The sequence below is a fragment of the Vigna umbellata genome, chromosome 10 (genome assembly GCF_029865625.1).
Source record: "Vigna umbellata cultivar VRB3 chromosome 10, Vumbellata_1.0, whole genome shotgun sequence".
Lineage (NCBI taxonomy): Eukaryota > Viridiplantae > Streptophyta > Magnoliopsida > Fabales > Fabaceae > Vigna > Vigna umbellata.
Window position 1 is genome coordinate 4,707,920 of NC_142174.1, and position 19,954 is coordinate 4,727,873.

At 35.3% G+C, this 19,954-nt stretch overlaps 1 protein-coding gene and 1 pseudogene across 2 annotated transcripts; both read left to right on the top strand.

Annotated features, from left to right (window-relative positions):
- Nucleotides 1-214: 214 nt before the first annotated feature.
- On the top strand, nucleotides 215-2,778 carry LOC148191719 (putative disease resistance protein At4g19530). Its single transcript, XM_088100310.1, has one exon. The coding sequence runs from the start codon at nucleotides 644-646 to the stop codon at nucleotides 2,534-2,536; it is 1,893 nt and encodes a 630-aa protein (XP_087956436.1). The 5' UTR covers nucleotides 215-643; the 3' UTR covers nucleotides 2,537-2,778.
- A 5,604-nt stretch (nucleotides 2,779-8,382) lies between these two features.
- Nucleotides 8,383-19,704, top strand: LOC124825008 (disease resistance protein RPV1-like; annotated as a pseudogene). The gene is made up of 6 exons (XR_015782586.1): nucleotides 8,383-10,062; nucleotides 10,151-10,336; nucleotides 10,454-11,499; nucleotides 11,876-12,948; nucleotides 13,092-13,391; nucleotides 17,860-19,704. The product of XR_015782586.1 is annotated as a disease resistance protein RPV1-like (transcript).
- Nucleotides 19,705-19,954: the final 250 nt, after the last annotated feature.

A 19,954-nucleotide genomic window follows, 5' to 3' on the forward strand; every position in this document is an offset into this window, starting at 1 on the left:
ATAAAAAATTTGAACAATCACTTAATTAAATAAATTTAAATGTATTAAAGACTTCAACTTAATTAATAATTTTTTTTTATTATCATATAAGTTCAATATAACCTATAATAAATTATGTATTTAATAAATCACCGAAATATGGATTTATATATTGTCTGCATCACTTAACATTAACACACAATCTTTCTAAAGTTCAATTTTAACTCACTTTGTCAGTTTATTCTTATTCTCATTTAAATTTTTACAATATAATTTTATTAGAAAAAAAGAAGAGAGACGAGATAAGATAAATAAAGATAAATAGTTGATACATGCATAATATAAAGTATTTCTACATTGTCATCTATTATAAATTACTTTCATCAGCTTGAAATTATTAGGATGTAAACTTAGATAGGAAAGAAAACATGTTAAATTTTGTGAATTTTTATAATAACTATCAAATTCATAGCCACTGTAATTGTTTAACGTAAACTCAACCGATAATTATGTAAGTAGGAGTTTATTGAAGAAAAGTAAATAAGCTTCATTTTAGTTTTTCTTTATTACCTGATTCATTTCCTTTTTGTGGCAGAGTTTACCCAAGTTGAAAAGGCTCAACTTGAGTTATTCTAAGAAACTTACTAGAATACAAGACCTTTCCATGTCACCAAATATTGAAGAAATAATTCTGAATGGTTGTCCAAAGTTGATTAAAGTTCACTCTTCCATATTCCTTAACAAGCTCACTTGTTTACGTTTAGAATCTTGTAGAGATTTGAGGAGTGTAAATATTCCCAGCAATATTCTATCCAGATCATCAGGATACATTCTTCTTTCCTCGTGTCGCAATCTTGAAATGTTTTCAATCCGTCAAACCCAAATATGTTATTCTCCACCATCGTCATCATTAATCGCTCCAATATTCCCTCATGACAAACTGGAGCGTCAATTGCAAACTGGACTTTCCTTAGAGGCGCACTTTGCTAGAAATGAAAATCTCTTAATATCCTATGACAGTGAAATTTTCTCCATTAGTTTTGACGGATATTGGGAAGCAGATGAAGAAAAACAAGTAACGGATATCGGAGGTTTCATAGATCTCTCGAAATGTTCTTCCCTTACGATATTTCCATTTGACCTTTCTGAGATGAAATTCCTAAAGAAACTTTGTCTCAGTGGTTGCACAAAATTTGAAAATTTCCCCGAGATTGAGGACACGATGGAAAATTTAGCGGTAGGGCTTCAAGAACTGAGTTTGCGCAGTTGCTGGAATCTTGAGACTATTCCATCTTCCATTGGAAGGCTCACCAGACTATGCAAGTTAGACCTTACCTACTGTGAATCACTTCAAACTTTTCCAAGCACCATTTTCAAATTGAAGTTGAGAAAACTTGATTTGTATGGTTGCTTAAGGTTAAGGACCTTCCCAGAGATCACGGAGCCGGCACAAACTTTTTCTCACATAAACTTAACAGAAACGGCTATCAAAGATCTGCCTTCCTCATTTGACAATTTGGTTAATCTTCGATCCCTGCAGCTCAACAAATGCAGGGATCTCGAATCACTCCCAAATTCTATTGTTAATCTAAAGCATCTCTGTAAACTTGATTGTTCGGGATGTGCCAAATTAACAGAAATCCCAACACACATTGGTAGCCTGTCGTCATTAATGGAACTGTCACTGAGTGAGAGCGGAATCGTGAACCTTCCTGAAAGCATTGCTCATCTTTCAAGCTTGAAATCATTTGATTTGAGTGACTCCAAAAATCTTGAATGCATCCCACAGATGCCACCGTTTCTAAAACAACTGGTGGCATTGGATTGCCCATCCATTAGACAAGTGATGTCAAATCGAAACCTCTCAGAGTCGAAGGAGGGTGTCTTCAAATTTCATTTCACCAATGCCCAACAACTGGATTCAGGTGCTCGTGCTAACATTGAGGAGGATGCAAGGCTCAGGATGACCCACGATACATATAGGTCTGTGTTCTTCTGTTTTCCAGGGACTGCAGTTCCTCATTGGTTCCCTTTTCGCAGCGAAGGAAGTTCAGTGAGTATAAATGAAGATTTAAGTTTCTGCAGCGATGACAGGCTCATTGGTTTCGCTTTGTGTGTGGTTTTTGGATTGTTAGATAGCAATGATCGTAATGGTAGACGTGGTTCTTTTAGTTACCGCCTAAAATTGGAATCTGATGATGATGATGATATACATATTATTTCAGATGATGATGTGCTAATGAACTATTTCAATTGGAATGGTAAAGAGAGAGTTGTCAATCAAGATCACACATTCATGTGGAAATTTAACTTGGAGTCCCCAAGGAGGAGCGGCATGAGCCTTAGGCTCTGTGATACTCGAAGCTTCACTTTTGATATTAGTCGTCACTGGAATCCTCAAGATTACAGAGAAATTATGGGAGAGTTCCGATCAGTTGTGACAATAAAAGAATGCGGCTTATGCCCTCTTTATAGAAGCGCAAGCAATGTTGGAGAGTCTTCAAGGGAAACAAAGGAAGATAGGAAGAGGAAAACAGAAAGCTACTTAGTGGGCTAGTCTCTTGCTCTTCTACTAATTGGTCTTCCATTGGTGTGAGAAATATCATTTCTACCCCTGTTTTGTTATGTTTATTTGCTTTCTGTGGTAGATTTTGGTAGATATTTCTAGCATTCTGTTATTGTGCTAGACAGGCTGTAATCCTCTTTATTTTCTTCTTTTTATTTTGTACAATGTGCTGAATATATATTGAGCACTTTCAGACTTTATTAGATAGAATGAATAATGAGGATTAAGGTTTATCTTCGATTGCTTGGCCATTACTCTGTCATGGTATCATCGATAACACCCACTGCTTCTTCCGCCTGAAGCTTCTTTTTCTTCTTCCTCATTTTCTGAAAATGGCTTCCCTGAGCCATCCTATTACACAAACACCGGATCACCTTGTGAATCCGGCAAACCCACTTTATCTTCATCCTGCAGAAAACCCAGCATTGGTGCTTGTTTCCCCTCTCCTTACAGAGAGCAATTTTCATCAATGGGAACGTGACATGGTCGTCGCACTGGAGACCAAAAACAAGGAGAAGTTCATTGATGGTACTCTTCCTTGTCCCCCTCTCTCAGATCCACTTCACGAAGCTTGGCGTCGCTCAAATCGAATGGTGATGTCCTGGCTCACACGATCCATGACTTCTTCGATCAAGCAATCGGTGATGTGGATGGATACAGCATCAGAGATTTGGAGAGTTCTCAAGGATCGATTCTCCCATGCTGATAAATTTAGGGTTTCTGATCTTCAGGATCAGATTCTTGCTTGTCATCAAGGTGATTTACCTGTTTCTGAGTATTATACGAGATTGAAAATCCTATGGAAAAAGTTGGAGCTCTATAGATGTGTTCTCAGCTGCAATTGTTTAACTCCCTGTGCTTGTGGACTTCTTGCGAAACTTCAAAAAGAAAGAGAGGATGATTATGTGATTCGCTTTCTCCGTGGTCTCAATGAGAGCTATGCCCAAGTTCGTTCTCAAATCATGATAATGGATCCCATGCCTTCGATTGTCAAAACTTTTTCTATGGTTCTTCAGCATGAACGTGAGTTCATTAGCACCAATCCTAAACATCCTGTTTCCGATTCTTTGGCCTTCACTGCAGTTTCGAATGCTCAACCACGATTCAACTCTTCCAACAAAGTCCCTTTCAATGCTAGTAAGAACAATTTCAAGAACAACAAATTCTGTGAAAAATGCAAGAAGACCAATCACACCATTGAAACCTGTTATTTTCGCATTGGTTTTCCTGCTGGTTATAAAAAGAACAAGCCCAACACCAAAGCTTCTGCCAGTTTGGTTGAAGTAGATTCAGCTGCCTCTCTACAGCACCTTGATTTGGATGGTAGTCCTCCCAATGACCAATTCACTTTCTCTAAAGACCAGTATCAAGCAATTTTGGCTTTGCTTCAACAGAGTAAGGATCACTCTTCCTTAGTGAATCAAGCCTCTGTTAAACACTCAGGTATATCTTCTGATTTTATTCCCTGGATATTTGATAGTGGTGCCACAGATCATATTTGTCCCACCAAATCCTTATTTCATAACCTTCATGCCATAACACCCATACACATTAAATTGCCTAATCACACTACTGTCACTGCCAATTTCTCTGGGAATATTCACATAGGTGACTTATTTCTTCTTGATGCTTTTTTTGTTCCTGACTTTTCTGCTCATCTCATTTCTATTTCCAAACTTGTTTCCACTATTGACTGTATGGCAGTATTCTGTGATTCTCACTGTCTTCTTTTCCAGAAATCTCACTTCAAGATGATTGGAGCAGCTAGGAAGATTAATGGCTTGTATTGTCTTGCAGAATCAAATGCTATGCGTTGCAATTTACCTTTCCAAACTGATGTTATCAATAAATCAAATGCTTTCGTTGTAAATGCAGTCAATACCAGTGCACTTTGGCACCATAGACTAGGCCATACTTCAAATTCCATTTTACAATTGTTATCTTCTCAACATGCTGATATTATATACAAGAATTGTACTCCTTGCGACACTTGTCATTTTGCCAAACATAAGAAATTACCTTTTTCTCTTAGCACCTCCAAGAGTTCTCAATTTTTTGAGTTGTTGCATGCTGACATATGGGGACCCTTAAGCACTGTTTCTATTGATGGTCATAAATATTTTTTAACACTTGTTGATGATTTCAGTAGATTCACATGGGTTTATCTTTTAAAATCAAAAGCTGAGGTCCAAATTGTTCTTCCCAATTTCATACATCTCATTGAAAATCAATTTGACACTAAACTTAAAAGACTAAATTGAATGCAGCTGGGGTTATAGAAAGATATACGCTTAGTTGCCAAAGGGTTCACACAAACTGAAGGCATGGATTTCTTTGATACTTTTTCCCCTATTGTGAAGCTTACAACTGTCAGATTTCTCCTTTCCATTGTTGTTTCTCCTAACTGGTTTTTACACCAGCTTGACGTTGATAATGCCTTTTTGCATGGTGATTTGGATGAAGAGGTTTATATGAAACCTCCGCCGGGCTTGATTCTTCTCGAACCTCATTTGGTTTGTAAATTGCACAAGTCTCTCTATGGTCTTTGCCAAGCTTCTCGACAATGGAATGCTAAGCTCACAACTGCCTTACTTTCTTATGGATTTTCTCAGAGTACAACTGATCATTCATTATTTCTTCGACAGTCTGCTACCTCTTTTACTGCTCTTCTAATATATGTGGATGATATCGTTCTAACTGGTGATAGCATGGATGATATTGTTGCTGTTAAGAAATTTTTACATCAAGAATTCCGCATCAAAGACTTGGGAAATCTCAAGTATTTCCTTGGTTTTGAAGTTGCTAGATCACAACAGGGTCGTGTCTTGAATCAACGAAAATATTACTTAGAAATTTTAGCTGAATTTGGTCTCACTAGATGTAAACCAGCACCTTCTCCTTCAAATCCTACCGATAAGCTAAATGATGATGATGGTGATTTTCTTTCAGATCCTACTTCTTATAGGAGATTAATTGGCAAACTACAGTATCTAACAAACACACGGCCTGATATTTCTTTTGCTGTTCAGCAAGTTAGTCAGTTCATGTCCACGCCCAGATCCTCTCATCTCAATGCTGTTTTCAGGATTTTGAAATACCTCAAAGGTTGTCCTGGATTAGGCCTCTTTTATCCTTCCAGCAATCCTCACAGACTTCAAGCTTTTTCTGACTCCGATTGGGCTACTTGTTGCATCCCTAGAAAATCCATCACTGGTTATTGTGTATTCTATGGGAATTGTCTTATCTCTTGGAAATCAAAGAAGCAATCCACCGTGTCCAGGAGCTCTACTGAAGCTGAATATAGAGCTTTAGCCTCTGTTGCTTGTGAATTGCAATGGTTGAAGTATGTTGCTGATGATTTATGCCTTAAAATTCCAATTCCTTTTCCTACATTTTCTGATAATCAGTCTGCCATTTAACTGGCTAAGAATCCATCCTTTCATGAACGCACCAAACATATTGAAGTGGATTGTCATCTTATTCGTGCTAAGGTTCTTGATGGGCTCATTGTTCTTTCTCATGTTCCTTCGAAGCATCAATTGGCAGATATGTTTACTAAGTCACTTTATCCTGGACCTTTCAACATCAATTTATCCAAGATGGGATCGCTAAACATTCACCACCCATCTTGAGGGAGGGTGTGAGAAATATCGTTTCTACCCCTGTTTTGTTATGTTTATTTGCTTTCTGTTACTGTGGTAGATTTTGGTAGATATTTCTAGCATTCTGTTATTGTGCTAGACAGGCTGTAATCCTCTTTATTTTCTTCTTTTTATTTTGTACAATGTGCTGAATATATATTGAGCACTTTCAGACTTTATTAGATAGAATGAATAATGAGGATCTGTCAATTGGTGAGTGTGGCTTATCACCAATACTCGATAATTACTTTGTAAGAGGTATTTGTGCGTGATTAATCTATTATATCGAAATGTTATTCTTTTCTTTTGTATTATTCAAAACGCCCCTATTTAATATAATCATTCTTGTTTATAACTACTAGATATATTACTAAAAAGAATTATTTTATTGTAACTTTAAATTCTCAAAATTATTTAAATATAAATGTACATCACCTATCATAAGTATATATTTTGGAAAATTCATTCCCAATTTCTTATGTCAAAATAGTTCTTTCCACCTATTTTAACTTCATAGTCAAACCTTCTTCAAACTCTTACCACTTCATACATTGATTTTTGTGATTATATCATTATTGATGTATACAATATATTTTTTCTATAATAAGTTTTGTATTTAATATTTCGGTCATAATACAACCTTAGATATCCCTCACAACATACTTATAAAATGGTCAAAGCATACCTATAAAAGGCAAAAACACATCCATAAAAGGGAAAAATGCACATAATATTACACTCACAATTAGGGGTGGGCAAACTGGCCTATAGTGCACTGCACTATACAAATTTATAGTTAACTATAAATCAGTTTATGAAAATTGTACTGAACTAAAAGATAGTTAAGTTAACTGAACTGAACTAAGTATTTTTTTTAGTTAACTATAGTTTAGTTTAGTAAACTGTTTTAACTCAAACTAATGGAATGTTTTGGCACTGCTGTTAAAGTATTGGACACTTCTACAATACAAACCATACACTACTAACTACAATTAGAATTAACAGTTATCATTGGCAATTAAAAACACTCTAAACAATGCCAAAGCTAAATCTAAAGTAAGAATGTGCATAATGAATTTGAGCTCTGCACTTGATCTCCTCCATACATGCTCCAATATCCGGTGCATGTCTTCCTGGGAATTGAAAGACAAGAATTCATCAACTTCATCCAATACCAAAAGAATGCAGCACCAGAGACTCCAATGCATCACCACCTATGCCAAGTATTCATCAGAATAAATGTAAAATCTCAACTAGCTCAGTGAAAAGTATATATATATATATATATATATATATATATATATTAACTTATACTTTTTAAGGGACGAAGAATTTGTTTAAGCCACCACCATGCAGACTTACCATTCATACACATTAACACTATATATACCTTTCAATATGTTACACTACATCAATCTTTATGTAGCCCACCCCATTTTCATATTATCATTGTTTCATCTCATTACTCCCTGTGACTTCATTTAATTCTGCAGAGAGTTGCACTAATTATAATCTGCTCTGCATTCTATTATATATGAGATAACTCTCAACAAACTCTCCTACCTTCATTATTCAATTCAACTTTCAACAAAACCCAAACCAAATGTACATTCAAATCTCAGTGCTTCTACTATTTTCAGTTAATTATAATACTTCTAAATATTACTTCATAAATGAAAATGTAAAATTTTCAGTGAGACTTAAGAAGGATTCTGCAGCTTACACTGCTCACGGTTCAGCCAAGCAAAACAATTTCTAAAACTTCAGTAACACTTTATGTTCATAAACCATGAAGGGACATTCAATCAAACTCTAAATGTTCAACTTAAACATGATTGGTCTGACACAAGTGTATATAAGAGTGCTTAGTCTAATTGGAAAGTGAGACAAAGTGAAACAAGGCTTGGTACATTACTTAAATCCATAAATGAAACAAAGTTCATAAATTTCACTTTGGATAAGTTTGATTTAAATTGTGAGTTAACAAAAAAGATAACTTTAAATGTTCTTGTTTAGACCCAAAAGCATGAATGAAAAATATTAATGAGTAGAAGACTACTGTAGAAATGCTAAATATAAGAACATTATGCTAGAGTTATATTGGTTTTATTTTCTTAATCTAACTAAACATTATCTTCTATATCTAATAGTTCTTGTCGTGTTGGATGCTTTAGAATTTATTATTCACAAATTCAGTTTATATATATCTAACAGCTTTAGGCCTTTTTGGTCAAGCAGTATCTGTCAAACTTTGCCCAAAAGTACAAAATTGTCATTGATTGTTTATATTTCTTCTGTTTGCATTAAAGAATATTTCCTCCTTATAAAGTGGTAATCTTCATAACCAAGCTTCAATATATCCACTATGCATGGTAATTGTGGTGTAAGGAAATAAGTTTGAATGAGAGCATGGTCTGTTTGACACTAGAGGCATCACTTTACCAGCAGGAGTTGGATTTTCATATTCAAACCCAACTCATCATTCACAAATCCAAATTAGCGAAATATACGAGGAACTGCATCTTTGAGTAATATTCTCTAGTTAATTGTACAAAGGTATGTTGTGACATCCGGGCACTGACGAGGGCGGGGAGTGATGCCGGTGCAAGAGGCATGGTGCAGGGGGCACAGACAAGGAGCGGCTCCTGGCAGCTTCGGGTGGAAGGGGTACATGGACGAATCGAACATACACCGGAATGAGAGGGATCTGGAGACTGTGTAGGTATGGGACTATATAGTTGAAGGATAACTTAAAGGAATTGATTTGACTACTCATATCATCAAAATGCATTTGCTTTTCGGTAGCCTAGCCCATAAGAACTCCATGGTTAAGCGTGCTTAGCTTGGAGTAATTAATTAAAGCTCCCACAAAATCTAGAAGAAAATCAAGTGTTACCACCACTGGGAGAATACACTCTCAAGACAAACACCAAATAGCATCGCTTTCCAATTTAATTTATCCCTTTTCAAAGAGAAATGAAAAAACATTCGTACCTTAGAGTGAAATGATGGTAGAGCTTGCAATAGTTCGGCGGCAAAGTTAGAGAGCGGAAAAACCTTGTGGGGTGATGAGCCTTCGACTGCGGAGAACCTTCGACGATGATGGTAGAGCCTTTGACAGTTTGGCTATGGCAGAGTATAGAAAAGCCTTTGACGGCGGCGGTGAAGCTTCGACAGTGGCGGCGAATCTTTCACAGCAACGAGCCTTCAATAGTGACAAGGTTTCAGCGGCGACCAATTGGAAAAAAATTGAGTCAGATGACCTAAACTCCAGTTAACCCCAATTAACAGTTAACTGTATAATAAATTCAATATTTTTAGACTGAATTGTTAAACAGTATAATTGGTTTTTAGTAAAAATAGTTTATGGTTTTTAATTGGACTGTGCCCAGCCCTAATGACAGGCTCATTGGTTTCGCTTTGTGTGTGGTTTTTGGACTATCAGTTACGAATGATATCAAAGGCAGGCGCGATTCTTTTCGTTACCGCCTAGAATTGGAAGCTGATGATGATGATACACAGATTATTTCAAATAATGATATGCTAATCAACTATTTCAATTGGAATGGTAAAGGGAGAATTGTCAATCAATATCACACATTCATGTGGAAATTCAACTTGAAGTCCCTAAGGACGAGATGCGTGTGTAATGCTCGAAGCTTCACTTTTGAGATTAGTCCGTTGCATCCTCCAGGTCGCAGACTAGTGCAGTACCAATCAGCTGTGACAATAAAAAAATGCGGCTTATGCCCTCTTTATAGAAGCGGAAGCAATGTTGGACAGTCTTCAAGGAAAACAAAGAAAGATCGGAAGAGGAAGGCCGAAAGCTACTTAGTCGGCTAGTCTCTTGCTCTTCTGCTAATTGGTCTTCCATTGGTGAGTGTGGCTTATCACCAATACTTGTTAATTAAGTTCAACTTTTATTATGAATTTCTCATTTTTAATTTATTTTGTTTTATTTAAGTTATTGTTAGATATAGTTTGATGTGGACGTAAGTTGGTTGCTCTGTTGTCCCAAATTGCATTTTTTTGAAACTCTTAAGTACGGGCTTCGTTAACTTAAAGGGAAAGAAAGGAAGATAGAAAGAGAAAGGCAAAAAGGTACTCAGTGGGCTAGTCTCTTGGTCTTCTGCTGATTTGTATTCCGTTGGTGAGTGTGGCTTATAACCAATACTCGATAATTACAAGTTTCAAAACGTTCAACTTTTATTATGAATTTCTCATTTTTAATTTTTATTTTATTTACATTTTCAATGGCATTTTGCAGGTGGGTTCCTTCAGTAGTTGACAAGATTTCTAAGATATAGTTTGATGTCGACGTTGGGTTGATCCGTTGTCCCAAAGTTGTATTTTCTTGAAACTCTTCATTTATCTGCTTCGTTAACTTCTTTAGCATATTTGGCTTTCATTTTCAGAGCTTCGTTAACTTCTTTAGCATATTTGGCTTTCATTTTCAGCGAAGGCCGTAAGTTTCACTGCCTATCAAAGATATAAATTTAGATTCCATTATTATTATGTAAATTATTGAGTCTTCAATTGACTGAATATTTCTCTTTTTGTCTAGTTGCTGCAGTGGATGATGACTCATGCTTTATTTTCTTTTGTCTAGTTGCTGTAGTGGATGACTCATGACTCATGCTTTATTATCTTTTGACTACTTTTTGTTCACAAGGTTTATTCGCATTTAGCAGAAGAAAATCCTGTGCCAATCTCGTCATGTAGCGTTCTAACTTTTCCAAAAACTAACAGCTAGATAATTTTTCTGTTCACAAACTCACTCTTCTTCCGCTGCAGTAAGAGAAAGGAGAGATAATTGATTCCAATGGCAGAGAGTTCTTCGTCATTGGCTGTGCCCACTTCTCCCACTAAGTATGATGTGTTTCTCAGCTTCAGGGGGGAAGACACACGTCACAACTTCGTCAGTCACCTTCACGCAGCGCTGCACAGGAACCACATCGAAGCATATATTGATGAGAGAGAACAAAAGGGCGAAGAAATTTCGCCTGCACTCCAAACTGCGATAGAAGAATCAAAGATCTATGTCCTTGTTTTCTCCGAAAACTATGCACCTTCGACCTGGTGCTTGAATGAACTGACTAGTATACTAAACTGCAAGAAGAGATATAGAAGAGACGTGATACCGATTTTCTACAAAGTGGATCCATCAACTGTCAGGAAGCAGGAAAAAAGATACAAAGCAGCTTTCGAAGAGTATGAACAGCGGTTTAAGGACGACATGGACAAAGTGCAAGGATGGAAGGATGCTCTAACCGAAGCTGCTGGACTCTCCGGTTGGGATTCAAACGTTATCAGGTCATTATATTTCTTACATCCACTTTTCAGATATTCAGAATCTCTTTTCATTTACTAAAATCTGTTGATCTCATCATAGTTCAAGTGTTTTTTTTTTCTTTCTCTTAATCGGTCGTGGATTTGATCATATCACTTTGTTATAGTTTAACTTTGTACAAGTCTGTTATCCAGTATCTAAAATCACAAACAGTTACTGTAGAACTTTTGCGATCTTGATTTGCAACTTTTAAACCAACCAAGCTAATATATGAAGATAATGTTCGTATACTTACATTGATCATCTCTTTAAATGGTGTTCACTCTTTTGAATTTGTCTTTAGTTTAGTTTAGCTTTGTGCTTGAATACTAAAACTTTATTTTCCAAATTATCTGTCAGGTCAGAAAACACACTTCTTGAACAAATTGTGAAAGATATTTTGAAAAAAATGAATCTTGATTCCATTAGTTATGATCAAGGAATTATCGGCATTGAAAAACATATTGAAAAAATTCGGTTCTTGATGCATTTTGAGTCATCAGATATTCGGATCATAGGAATTCGTGGCATGGGAGGAATAGGAAAGACTACAATTTCTGAACAAATATATCACACATTTGCAAAGCAATTTGAGTCCAGAAGCCTTGTTTTAGACACTAAAAAAAATAGAAAGAGATGGAATAGCCACTGTCAGAGAAAAATATATGTCTGAGCTTCTAAATGAAGTACCATCCTTTAGGTTATACTACAGTGAAAGACTCAAACGAATGAGGATTCTCATCATTCTTGATGATGTTACCGATTCAGTTCAAGTTAAACAATTGGTAGGAAGGCTTGATAGTTTTGGACAAGGCAGTAGAATCATTATAACCAGTAGAGACGGACAAGTGTTAAAGAATGCTGGAGCTGATGACATCTACGAAGTTAAGGAGTTGAATTATCTTGATTCTCTACAACTTTTTAATTGGCATGCTTTTAAACAAAATTCTTCAAAAGCAAATGCTTACATGAACTTGTCAATAGAGATGTTGAGATATGCAAAAGGAATTCCATTAGCTCTCCAAGTTGTGGGTTCATTACTTTATGATAGAGAAACAGAAGTATGGGAAAGTCAGTTGCAAAAGTTGGAGAAGTGCCAAGATCTTGATATTTTCAATGTATTAAAATTAAGTTATGATGAGCTTGATGAGGAGCAGAAAAATATATTTCTTGATATGGCTTGCTTTTACAGAGGACATGAGGAAATTGTGGTTGCAGAAAGACTAGAAGATTGTGGTTTCTCTTCTTTAATTGGAATTGATGTTCTCAAAGATAAATGTCTAATATCTGTCTTGGACGGTAGAATTATGATGCACGATCTAATACAAGATATGGGTCAAGAAATTATTCGTAAAGAGTGTCCACAACATCCTGGAAAACGCAGTCGATTGTTGAAAGTTGATGAAATTCATGAGGTTTTAAGTAAGAACAAGGTATGTTCTATTGTTTCTCAATCCAAAGAGTCAAATGGATTTAATTTATGATAAATTGATGACCATTGAGTTATTATTAAATAGCTTGCAATGCAATAGTTCATATTTAGTTTCTTTTTCTAATTGCATTGATTTACTTTCAGGGGTCAGATGCAATACAAAGTATATTAGTAGATGTGGGAAAAATGGAAGAAGTTGAAGTACATGCACAAACTTTCGAAGTGATGAACAATCTTAGGATGCTTATGCTATATTATTCTACTGATATAAATGAAACAAAAGTGTTTCGTGAATCATCTCTTGTAGGTCTTCCAGACACTTTAAAGATTCTTTATTGGACCGGTTTCCCTCAAAGATCTTTACCACCGAACTTTTACCCAGAAAATCTAGTGAGACTCGAAATGCCAAACTGCCATCTTGAACAACTTTGGGAAGGAGATCAGGTTTTTCTAGTTATCTATATTCCTTTATGTTCTAAACTTATTACACATATTTTTCTGTACTATATATCTACATGTTTTCATTGGCAATTCCTTTCTGCCCGTTATGATACTTCTTTTATTAGAACCACTCAATTATACATATATCGTTACTGTTATATTTAGCATGCTAAAGATAATTATAAATCAAAAATGTAGAAGATACATTTGTTTGATGCATTTCGTCTTTGTGGTCCATTATTGTATTGTACCCATATTATTGATGATAGATATATCTCTCGATGTTGTCTTGTATTGTGGAAAAACATAAAATCTATATTTCTTACTTATTTCTTATTACAACATACTACATATTTATAGAACTATGAACCTAATAGTTAGGCACATCCTAACCTAAGTTATGCACATCCTTAAGACACAAGTTAGGCACCTACTAGACAAGTTAGGCACCTCCTAAGATAAATAAATATTACATTTGACATTTTAACACTCCCCCTCAAGCTGGATCATACATATTGTATGAGCCAAGCTTGGAATAAACACACTCAAATGGAAAGTACATCATTACACTCAAATGAAAACAAAGGCATCAAAGATCCAAAGACATGTTGGAGGTCCAAAATTCTTTGTTGGACAACTCCCCAGTGGTGATACTTAGCAGCGTATCACAAGAAGATCGGGCTAATCTCTAGCCCAAGAAGAACTGACGCAGTTGCGTCTATTTGAGACGGTAGTTGGCGACGAACGATGGTGGACAACGGATAACGGTGGAGACGAAGACATCGGTAACATGAGAGGCCTTCAAAGGCTAAAAGCCACAAACCTGTAGGGTCTTAAGCACCCTAAACAACAATGAATCTTTAGGTACTTAACTGCCCTAATAACAATGAACCTACAGAAACTGAATTGGCAACCTCCTCTAGCACTTCTTCCGTCAATTTGGAACGTCCCCCATTGGAGTGTATCTCCATCTTTGTCGATATAGGACTTGACATCGGAGCTTGACTTTGCTCCTTGGATATTGGGATGAAACAATCTGGAACAATTTGGCGATTGGATGTCGAACAATCTTTGATTTGTACACTTGAACTTGCCTTCGAATTGAATAAGCACATGGAGATGTGGTTCCCCATTATCGTGCAATTCTCTGCAAATTTTGATAAATAATTTGGAAGTAGGAGTGTTTAAGGCTAATAATTTATCCAAGGCAAACTCTTTTGTGAGAGAACACTGAGGATATGTGAGGAAATAATTCTTCGCGTTAACCTGAAAACGCTTTGGAGGAGACATTTTAGAGAGAAGTAGGAGTTTCTCTCACTACAAGATTCGGTACCAATGCATTTCCCCCCTATATTGGTACCAATATATAGTTGGGTACCAATGCCTACGTGTCATAGCGGCCATCCTTATAATATTACCAGATGGCCGCGGTCCCGCTTTATTCGCCACGTGGACCAATGACATCGTTCCACCTGAGGTTGTTTATCAGTTTCGTTTGCTTTTAATAATGGGCCTCTCTGATGTTGGGCCACGCTATGAAGATATTTGATCCATTACTTAATGACATGCCTGAAACCCTTCATGGTTTCAGGTGTATGCTAACAATTAAGTATTTGCTCTTAATTGAAGCTGCTTACCCAGTTGGATCTCTTGGAAGGGAATTCGTAAGGGAGTTAATTTGTGCTGTTAGGAAGAAGGGTCACCATGAAGCGTTTGCTGAGTACTCCTTATGTCGCACCCTCTTCCAAGGTAAGACGGAGACTGATCTTCGACAGCCCTTCAGCACCTGCAGTTGTCCGCACTGCCCGCGTCACAAAGCAAAGGGCATGGTCCAACAGGCCCATGTGGAGGAAGCCTCTCTTTTACCGAATGTACCGCTCTCCTGATGTTCCAAAGGGTTGTGAAGGCCCATGTAAGGTCCAATCTTTTGAACAGCGTCATGATGTTGCCCATACTGGTAAGGTATTATGTATCTCTGACGTCACCAGAGGTAATGGTATTACCCACAGGGTTGGAAAGAGATTCTGTATTAAGTCTGTTTACGTTTTAGGAAAAGTCTGGATGGACGACAATATTAAATTGAAGAATCATACCAACAACGTCATGTTTTGGTTAGTTCGTGACAGGAGACCTTATGGAACCCCTCAGGATTTTGGGCAAGTTTTCAATATGTATGATAATGAACCTAGTACAGCAACTGTGAAGAACGATCTCCGTGATCGTATTCAGGTCCTTCATCGTTTCTCCGCTTCAGTTATAGGTGGACAATATGCAAGTAAAGAACAGGCTCTTGTTAAGCGTTTCTACAGGGTTTCTACTAATGTGGTTTATAATCACCAAGAAGCTGCTAAGTACGAGAATCATACTGAAAATGCGTTGTTATTGTATATGGCATGTACCCTGTGGATGAATAAAATATAATTTAAAAGAAAAGGAGTGGAAGAAAAGTTAGTGTGAAAAATAAATAAAAGAATTAATATAAAAAGTGAGTGGAGAAATTAAGTGAAATAAAATATAATTTAAAAAATGAATAGAAAAATTTAGTGTGAATAATAAGTGAAAGAATTAATATAGAAAATGGGTAGAAAAATTAGGTGAAATAAAATATAATTTAAAAAAGTGAATAGAAAAGGTTAATGTGGAAAATAAGTGAAAGAATTAATATAAAAAAAGTGGGTGAAGAAATTAGGTGAAAGAAAATATAATTTAGAAAAAATTAGTGTAAAAAATAAGTGAAAGAATTAATATAAAAAGTGGGTAAAGAAATTAGGTGAAATAAAATGTAATTTAAAAAAGGGAATAGAAAAAGTTAGTGTGAAAAATAAATGAATGAATTAATATAAAAAGTGAGTGGAGAAATTAGATGAAATAAAATATAATTTAAAAATGTGAATAGAAAAAGTTATTGTGAAAAATAAAAGAAAGAATTAATATAAAAATTGAATGGAGAAATTAGATAAAATAAAATATAATTTAAAAAAGTGAATAGAAAAAGTTAAGTGAAAAATAAATTAAAAAATTAATATAAAAAGTGAATAGAGAAATTAGATAAAAGAAAAAGACGATGTGGTGGATGATCTGTCTGGAGGGTAAGAGGTGAGAAAAGAAAAAAAAGTGATAAGGATGAAAAAATGTGTTGGATTAGTTAATCTATTAGAGTGAAAAAATGTGTTGGATTAGTTAATCTATTAGAGTGATCCGTAAAAATGAAAAATGAAAGAATAGGGTTTTGAAATAGTTAAACTAGGGGTACAAATAATAAAATAAATAACATTTTTTTAAAATTTTTTATTTAAGAAAAAACTTTATTCATCCAAAATTAGGTGTTGATAAAAAATACACTGTATCATTAGTTAAAAATTTAAAGTAAGTTGAAAGTCTTATTATATATAAAAAAAATTAGTAAGATAACAATATGAGAAGAAAAACTCACAGATATGTTACTATAAAATTTTGGATTAAAGATGTCTTGATATCTTTTGCATACCAACTATCCTTGAAGTTTAAGTGATATTATCTCATAATCAAGATTTCACCAACAAAAACTAAGAATGAGTAGAATCAATAGTAATTATTTAACTTTTCTAAGATAGTAAGTATAATTTTAAAATAGTATATAATAATTTTAATGGTAAGAGTAGTTATAATAAATAAAATGGAATTTGTTATAATTTGGTTCATTTTTTATAATTTTCATCATTTGTAAAAGGTATAAATTATATCATTAAAAAATATTAAATGGATTTCATCATTTAGAGTACTTTGTATTCATATTTTATCTTTGATATAATATTTTAAAATAAAATAAAAATAAATTGATAAACCCATGTAAATAATTAGTAAAAAAATTATTAATAATATTTTGAGAAGTAAGCCAAAAAAACATTCATATCACGCCGTTAATTAAAAGAAAAATAAACAAAAATTTAAGTACAACTAGATTATATATTTTTTTAATAAAAACTCGTTTAAATATTTAAATGCATAACATACTTAAACTTAATTGATCTAACTTTTTTCTATTGTAATATAGCTTCAGTATAAATAAAGGAATATCATTCTCATTCACATTACAACTCTATTAAGAGTGATGTAACTCTCATTTAAAATTTATGCAATATATTTTTATTAGAAAAGAAGAGAGATGAGATGAGATAATAAAGATAAATAGTTGAAATATGTTATAAATTACTGTCATCAGTTTTATCAATATATATAATAAGTCTAGGTTGAAATTATTAGGATGTAATTTTAGGTAGGGAACAAAACATGCTAAATTTACTGAATTTTTATAATAACTACCAAATATATAGCCAACATAATTTTCTTAGTCCTGTGTTTTTTCAAAAGTGATATTTATAAACGCAATAGATAATGTAACTAAAAGTTTACTGAAGAAAAATAGCTAAAATTAGCTTAAAACTTTATATTAGTTTTTCTTTGTTACTTGATTCATTTACCTTTGTAGCAGAATTTACCGAAATTGAAAAGGCTCAATCTGAGTGGTTCTCAGAAACTCACCGGGATACCAGACCTTTATCTGTCACCAAATATTGAAGAAATAATTCTCAGTGATTGTCCAAAGTTGATTAAAGTTTACTCTTCCATATTACTCAGCAAGCTCAGTTGTTTATGTTTAGATTCATGTTTGAATTTGAAGAGTGTAACTGTTCCCAGCAATATTCTATCCACATCACCAGGATTGATTCTTTTTTCCGGGTGTGACAAGCTTGAGATGTTTTCCATCGGTCAACCTCATGTGAAACTGAAGCGTCAACGTGAAACTTTCTCAATATTCCCTCGTGAGGAACCGAAGTATCAACGTAGAACTTTCTTAAGATCAAGTTATATTCCGGAGAGGGCTGTATATGATTATTTCTCAACTTTCAGTGACATTTTCTCAATTATTTTCGACAGATATGAGGAAGAAGAAAACGAAGTGACTGATAATAATATATACGAACAAAGTCATACATTGTCGACAGAACTCGAAGAAGGTGTGCCTTTAAACTTTCCAAGTCTCAAGAAGCTCTGTTTCATAAATTTCTTTAACTGTTCTTCCCTTACAACCTTCCCATGTGACCTTTCTGAGACGAAATTCCTGAAGCAACTTTGTCTCTGTCTTTGCTTAAAATTGGAAAATTTCCCCGAAATTGAGGACACGGTGGAAGGTCTAGCGGTTCTCATCTTAGACGGCACAGCCATACAGGCACTACCTTCATCCTTGTGGCGTCTGGTAGGGCTTGAACAACTGAGTTTGCGAGATTGCAAGAATCTTGAGATTATTCCATCTTCCATTGGAAGCCTCACCAGACTATGCAAAGTAGACCTTACCTACTGTAAATCACTTCAAACTTTTCCAAGTACCATTTTCAATTTGAAGTTGAGGAAACTTGATTTGTGTGGTTGCTTAAAGTTGAAGACCTTCCCAGAGATCACGGAGCAGGCACAAACTTTTGCTCACATAAACTTAACAGAAACGGCTATCAAAGATCTGCCTTCCTCATTTGGCAATTTGATTAATCTTCGATCCCTGCAGCTCAACAAATGCAGGGATCTCGAATCACTCCCAAACTCTATTGTTAATCTAAAGCATCTCTGTAAACTTGATTGTTCGGGATGTGCCAAATTAACAGAAATCCCAACACACATTGGTAGCCTGTCGTCATTAATGGAACTGTCACTGAGTGAGAGTGGAATCGTGAACCTTCCGGAAAGCATTGCTAATCTTACAAGCTTGAAATCACTTGATTTGAGTGGCTGCAAAAATCTTGAATGCATCCCAAAGATTCCAACGTTTCTAAAACAACTGGTGGCATTGGATTGCCCATCCATTAGACAAGTGAGGTCAAATTCTCTTGTTCAAAACCTCTCAAATTCCAAAGAGAGTTTCTTCAATTTTCATTTGACCAATGCTCAACAACTGGATTCGGGTGCTCGTGCTAACATTGAGGAGGATGCAAGGCTTAGGATGAGCATGTCATGGGCCCAGAGGAGAATATTCCTCTTCAGGTAGAAAATGATAAGTTAGTTATTGAGGAAGGACACGTGGCAGCCTTTCCAGAAAATGCGTTACTCAGGAGGAGCACACGCACTAAAAGGACCAACACTAGGCTGAGAGATTTCGTGCAAGGAAAGTAGGCTGGCAGTATAATAACAACTTTTGCCCTTTAGTGGGAGTAGTGTAGAATGATGAATTGTCTCTTTCTCTTCTCATCTGTATTTTTCTGATTTCTCTCTCTCACCTCATATTCTCTAATTCTGTACTGGTACCTATTTTGCTGATAGAAGAATACAATCACTGCCATTCCTCGCCTTTTCCTTATTTCTGATTTCTTTTCCATTTTAGTACTGTTACATTGGTGCTTTCATTCTGCTACATCAACTTTTCTGCAAATGGCTGAGAATACTCGCATGAAAGAGGTGACCTCAGATATTCGTGATTTGAAGAAAGTTGTCGAGCTGTTAGAGCAACGCGACAATGACTTTGCTGCCTTATTAGACACTCGAGATCAACAAACTGCTACCCGTTTGGATGGAATTGAAGCTGCTTTGGAGAACCTAAG